This window comes from Plasmodium relictum (assembly GCF_900005765.1).
Source record: "Plasmodium relictum strain SGS1 genome assembly, contig: PRELSG_00_v1_58, whole genome shotgun sequence".
In the NCBI taxonomy this organism is placed as follows: Eukaryota; Apicomplexa; class Aconoidasida; order Haemosporida; family Plasmodiidae; genus Plasmodium; species Plasmodium relictum.
This window is the reverse complement of record NW_021628715.1, coordinates 19119-26646: the sequence shown is the minus strand read 5'-3', so window position 1 is coordinate 26646 and position 7528 is coordinate 19119. Positions and strand designations below refer to the sequence as shown.

Here is a 7528-nt window from a genome sequence, read left to right as displayed (position 1 = left end):
TTTCAAAATTAATATAAGATGTATTTATTTTTCTTACTCTTTATTTCTTATTATTTTGTAATTTTTTTCTTAATATGCTTTTGTAGAAATGTTGTTTTTTAAATTTTTTAATTTTATTTATTATTTTTTTTTATTTATTATAAAGAATTTAGCTTATAATAAAGTATATAATATTTATGAAAAACTTAAGTCGAATTTTTGATCTTTTATTTAAATATTAAAATTTTGTTATTTATATTTTTTCTTTTTAAGAAATATATTATTATAAAATTTATTATTCATAAGATAAACTATTCTAAACATACATTGTTGTTCGCATTTTTTTTTATGAAGTATAAATAAAGAATTTAAAGATTTTTTAACATCACAAATTTAATAGAAAACATCAATATTAAAGAATTTTATAAATAAAAGTTATGGTTTTAATTAAAAATAAAAAAAAAAAAAATAAAATATTTAAGGACGATCAAGAAAACACATATAAGAAGGTTGTTATAATATTACTGCTCGTAAAATTAATAAAATTACAATTATATTATATTAATTATGTTAGAAAGTAAATAAAGCAACAGCAAATTTTGTGACAATTTTAATAGTTATATACAATTGATGGCGTAGCAATAATTTAATGGCCATTTTATAGATAGATGAAGAAATAAAAATGAATTAAAGTTGAACATGCAACAATATTTTAATATACAAACAATAATATATAAGTAAAAAACATGAAAAATAATAAAATGAAATCATATAAAACACACATATATATTATATAAAAATATGCCCAAATCAAGTTACAACTGATATAACAATGACAACAATATAAAAAAAATTGAACTTCAAAATAATTATATAACAATTTTATGAATTGGTTAAATTTTAGTAAAATGAAACAAAAATAAAAGTATTATAGAATTTGCGCAGATACAAAAATACTTCATAGAAAATAAGTTCTGAAAAAAAAAAAAAAACTAAATTGGAGTATAAAATTCACATATTTATGAAGTAATTTGTATTGCAATTATTATAGAAGTGAGTTTGGACACAAATTATATGTGTTTGAATACTGATTTTAAAATGTTTTTATTTCGAATTTGCATTTAAATAATTAGAGAAATATAATTTATTTTATATACATGCAGATATTACTACACATTAAAGCATTAACAATGAAAGTTTTACGTAAAAAAGTAAAAATAAATATAAAAATAATTATAATTATGGAGATGTGACTTAAATGATATACATATTTTAATGATAATTTGATAAAACCATTATAATGAAATTTGAAATTATAAATAAAAGAAAATGAATGCAATAATTTTACTTAATATGAATAATAATATAAGAAAAAATAAAAAAAAGTAATGAAAGTCGTGTTAAGAAATTAAAGAAATGGTAAAAAAAGGAAGCTTTTAAAATAGAGGGAAACGTAAATAGAAATAAATAACAATTATTTCGAATATACAATTATTCTAATAAAAATCATGTTAAATTATATAGAATTTAAAGTATAACAGAAATATATTTAATAATTATATATATTAATGGATAGTTTTCATTTTAGAAACAGCGTATATATAATAGGAACAAAAAAAATAAAAAAATAAAAAATAAAAGAAAATTGAAATAAATTAAAATAAGAAGAAAATTTTTAAAAGATATATTTTTTATTTTATTTTATTTTTTAAATATATGTATACAGTTTTTTATACTATCATTATATAATTATAAGTTATTTAATTAAGTTGATGATTTATTAATTGCCTGTTTAATGACTTTGTGATTTATTAATTGCCCATTTAATGACTTTGATAAGGTACTGAATGAACAATGTAATAAAGAGCATTTTTATAAATTTTTTTTATTTTTTTTGGCTTATTCTTTTTTTTTTAGTGAAGTTGCATAAAGACGATAGTGTTTAATTATTTAATAATTTATAAGTCTTCAATAAATAACATATAATTAATATACAACAAACATCTTATATAAACATACATATATAATATCTTTGATTAAAGACGATGTTTTAAGTTTATACTTCCTCAAAAATCTTTGATTTTTAAATTCATTTATTTTTTTTTTAAATCATCCATCTTTCTCTTTTTCAAAAAAAACATAAAAATAAAATAATATCATTCTTTACAAAACCAAAATGTTAAAAAAATTTAATTAAAGAATTTTTTTTTTATTGATTATTTAGTTTATTAATTGCCTGCTTAATGACTTTGCTAGAGTATTAAACAATCAAACTAATAAAGAGCATGTATAAATAAATATACGTTTTTATATATATATATATGTATATATATAATGGTTTCTTATGATGTATAATATTTAATTTGGATTTTAAAATTTACTGCATCTTTTAATAGATATGTTAAACTGTTATAAAAGAGTTTTTATTTACAAAGAATAAGTATATTCTTTTATTTAAAAACACATACAAAATTTATAACAAATAGAAAAATTTAGATTTAATTTATTCAATATTATTTCGAAATATACACATTGAATATAACATTAACATTATATCATTTCATTTATTCAGTTTTTATATAAGTAAAAATTAAATTCTCTTTTTTTAATTAGAACAAACGTCAACCGACAAAAAAAAAAAATAATAATTTAAATCTTTTTTTTTTTTTTAACTAGCGTCCATGCATAGCTGACTTGTATATACACTAGTAAACTAAATGTACTACAAAAGGTTAATATTATCTTTTATTAACCAGTATTTGAGCAAATTAAGAATAAAGTGGCTGAAATAACTTATTTGTTTTTCCCAAGTTAAGAAAATCGTATACTATTTATATTGATACTTCAGATTATGCTATAGAAGATGTGTTGACTCAGATAAATAATGATATTGATGAAACTAAGTTTATCCATTATACATCTAAGAAATTAAATGATGTTCAAAGAAAGTGGAGTACAGTTGAAAAATATTTATTTGCTATAGTAGTAGGTTGTGAAACATCCGATTATTATATTAACGGATCTAAAGAATTAATAAAAACTGATTTTAAAGTTTAATTGGAATAGATTCAATTAATACTGGAAAATTGCATAGACGGAAATTGAGATTATATGAATTTAATTTAGAATTTGAACTTATCGGAGGAGTACAAAATAGTTTAGCTGATTGGATTACTAGATTAATAGAAGACGGTATTGATCTTCCAAATTGTATGGTATTGTGTTGTAATAAACCTTCAAAAGAATATGAAGATATCTATAATATCTTATCTTGCCAATAAATTGTTAAGGAAGTGAAAATAAGAATAATATACCAAGAGATTTAATATGGAAGAATGAATTCCCAGTTGACCATAGGACTAGACAGCTATATATACCAGAAAAATATGGAAACTTTTTAATATATTGGTTTCATAGCAGTCGTTTGCAGGACACTGTGGAGTGAAGAAAACATTAAAGAAAATTCAAAAGCATTTTTGATGGCCTAATATTAGAAAAGAAATTGAAGATTATGTTTCAAATTATCTAATATATCAAATAATGCATAATAAAAGATTTAAACCAGATGTAAATCAAGCATTATCAAAACCAATATATTTGATATGGTATCGTTAGATATTGCAGGTCCTAGAACTTGGAAAAGTAAAGAATATTATATACAAGTAGCGATCGACCATTATCAACGTTTTATGTTAACAAATATGGCAGATAAAGCTCCTACATATAAGGATGAAGTAAATATTATAAGAAATACATGAGTCCCTATATTTGGATATCCCAGAAGTATTTTAACAGATAGAGGTTCAATATATATGAGTCAAAAATTTAAAGACTATATTATTAATGAATGGCAGATAAAATTGTAGCATGCTAGTGAGTATTATCCACAAGAGAACGATACTAATGAAAGTTCTCATAAAAGTCTCGGCTATATATTTAAAACATTATATGAAAAAGAGGAATTACCTTTTGAACAAATAGTTAGAAATTCCGTTTTAATATATAATAACACCCCTCATGGTGCTATTGGAGAAACACCTTACTTTTATGTATATAGAATAAATCGCATATATCCAGGTTTTTCCAAAATGACACCAGAAACAACTAAGGAAATGAGAATTATTTATTTAAACAATCGATGGAAAAATTCGAATGAAAATTTAATTTAAATAAAGGAAAAACCTTTAATTAAGAATAAAGAAATTAAAGTGAAAGATATTATATCTTATGAATTGTCTGAATATAAGAGAAATAAAATAAAACATTATAGTAAAAATGGACAATATAAACCATATTGATCATTCCGTCATAGAGTAACAGATATCAAAAATGGGAATCTAAAAGCCATACCTATTTATTATAGGGGCAAAGAAATACAGATTCTTTTGTCAAAGATAAAATTATTTAATAATAAAACTAATGAAATATATGAAAAGCAAACGAGAAATTTAATATAAGTAACTGACTATCGTAAAAGAAGATTAGATACTACAAATGTATTAAAACCAAAAGATTATTTCGACATTTGTGATAGAAATAACTTTTCGCAATTAGAAGATTTGAGTAATAAGGATAGAAAACTTTATAAGGAAATAAAAAGAGGGTTAGAAGTTATAAAACAAGCCAATGAAAGAAAAATATAAGTAATATCATTACTTCCCCTAAGTTGTGGAGTATGGTTAATAAAAGATGTTATTAACCTTTTTTAATATATTAAGTTAGTTTACTAGTCGTGTATGTACAAGTTACCCATGCATTGATGCTGGTTAAAAAAAAAAATATTAAGTTATTTTTTTTTTGTTTTGTTTTATTTTTATGGTATACACATATTTGTAATTAAAAAAAAACAATTTATTTTTTTTTTTTTTTTGCCAATTAACGTTTGTTTTTGAATAAAAAGAGAATTAATTTTTACTTACATAAAAATTTAATATAATAAAATAGTATAATGTCAATGTTATATTCAATATGTATATTTCTAAATAACATTGAATAAATTAGAGCTTAATTTTGCTATTCGTTATAAATTTTATGTGTGTATTTTAAATAAAGGAATATTCTTATTCTTTGTAAATAAGAAGTTCTTTATAATAGTTTAACATAATTATTAAAAGATGTAGTAATATTTAAATCAAATTAAATGTTATGTATCATAAGAAATCATTATATATATATGTAAAAACGTATATTTATTTATACATGCTCTTTGTTAATTTGATTGTTTAATACTCTAACAGAGTCATTAAGCAGGCAATTAGTGAATCAACATTATAAGAAGACTATATATATAGAATAAAATAAATATATATAAATATATATAAACATATATTTAGTTATACATGCTCTTTATTAATTTGCTTGCTCAATACACTAACAAAATCTTTGAACTGGCAATTAATAAATCAAAAGGCCAACTAATCAAATTTTCTGTAGATTCATAAGCTTCTCTCCTGAACTTGAAATTCCATCTATTTGTTTTCATTTCAGTGGCCTATGTTCATTTCTTTTAAATGCATTCCTTCTATGATTTAATTCAAGAAGAATAGACTGTAAATTAATAAATAAAAAATTTTTAAACGTTTTTATATTAAGTATATCCTAATTAAAACAAATAAATATTAAAAAAATGAATGATTGTATTCTTTTATATTATTCTTTACCATAATAAATAAAAAGATGAAAAGAGTAGAAAAAATTATTACTAAATATTTTGTTTCAAACATTTCAGGAGGCAGAGTAATAGTGTCTCCATAACCAATATACATATTGCCATAAAGACTCTTTTCGGGGCCCTCTATATATGGTGATAACCACTTCATAATAATTTTTTGACAAAGAGAACTAAATCTCTTTTCTTTTTCTTCATATGGATCAGCTGTGTTCGCAGGTTGAAGAAAGAAAATAATAATTGATACAATAAAACTCATATATGTCTTTTTATTAAAACATCTTCTCAAATCAGCTATGTGTAGAAATTTCATAATTTTGGATAAATAAAAATCATATGAAATCTTTGTAGTCTTCATTATTTCATTATTAAGGGGAATATTATCTGAATGTAGAATATCAGATGAAATAAATATAGATCTAGGGAAAATAGCTATAATTTTGTTATCCTTATCATTAATATTTTTCTTCACTGTACTTAAAGATCCTAATATTTCATCTTTACGAAATTCAAATGTAGATTCATTATTTATATCTTCATTTGATACATCACTATTTTGTGCATAAGTGTCTATGGAAAATTCATTTGATTTTAGGGTTATATCCATTGCTTTTTTATTTTTTAATATTCTACCCTTTCACTTTAATTTTTTTAAAAATCTTGTTTTATCATACAAAGATATATGTATAATAAACTATAATATGAATTATAAATTAATTCCTTAAAAAAAAATTTATGATGTATAAAGTGTTTCTATTTAAATAAAAAAATCAAGAAATTCCAAAATGTATGTATTTATATATACATTCATATATATTTATAAGTGTAAATTTATCTAATATTGCAGTAACATAAAAGTTTCCATACAAAGTAGTTATATATATTGTTATAAATAATGTAATATACTTCTTTATGATAGTTTATAGTCTAATTTGTTGGTAGCTGATTTATGAAAAAAAAAAATAAGATCCCACCTGTTAAATAATCAGGAATAAGTTTTATAAGTTTTAACTCTCTAAATATTCAGTAATATTATATATTCAAGATACTGTATTAAACTATTATATTTTTATTATGAAAAACAATAAACTCTATTTCCTAATAAAAAGATGATATATTTTTTTTCTTCAATTTAATTTATGAATATACATTTATATTTTAAAGAGAACGTAATAGATAAAACGTTACAATAACTATTATGTTCAATATAGAAATATGAAGAGATATAACAAAATAAAAAATCTTAAAAAACTTCGAACTCTATTAATTTCAAAATATATAAAAAAACATTAATGCTTATATAATTAGGATAAAATAAATATCTACTATAATAGATATTTAGTATTAAACATAAAACATTCAATAATAATTAAATATTTTTTCAAATAATACTCTTAAGAAAAAATTAAAATTTTTAATTCATAGAATTTATTAATTCATTACAATAATATATAAAAAGTTGCTTTATATTCTATTTTTTTCTTTTAAAATTTTTTTTGTTTTATATTTTAATTATTTTCTATACCATATCATGAGTAATTTTTCTTATTTTGAATTATTATATTTTTCACTATTTTTAATATTTCAGAATATGTGACTATGATAACATACATATTTGATCTCATTAATTCATATTATATTATTTACTTTATTTTATTTTTTTTAATTATTACGTGTTTATAAATAAATTAAAAAAAATAAAATCAAATCAAATAAAAATAAAAATAATTAAAAATGCACGTAATTAACTATATTTATGCATGTGATTTATTAATTGCCTGCTTAACGACTTTGCTAGAGTATTAAATAATCAAATTAATAGAGAGCATGTATATATAAATATACGTTTTTATATATATATAATGGTTTTTTATGATGCAT

General features: G+C 20.1%; 1 protein-coding gene across 1 annotated transcript, besides 1 other annotated feature; it reads right to left on the bottom strand.

Moving 5' to 3' along the window:
- The first annotated feature begins 2733 nt into the window (after nucleotides 1–2733).
- Nucleotides 2734–4662: a repeat region.
- Nucleotides 4663–5597: 935 nt separating this feature from the next.
- On the bottom strand, nucleotides 5598–6254 carry PRELSG_0005250 (hypothetical protein; the record flags this gene model as incomplete). Its single annotated transcript, XM_028676534.1, has 1 exon — nucleotides 5598–6254. One exon carries the CDS (start codon nucleotides 6252–6254, stop codon nucleotides 5598–5600), a length of 657 nt encoding a protein of 218 aa, XP_028531240.1.
- Nucleotides 6255–7528: the final 1274 nt, after the last annotated feature.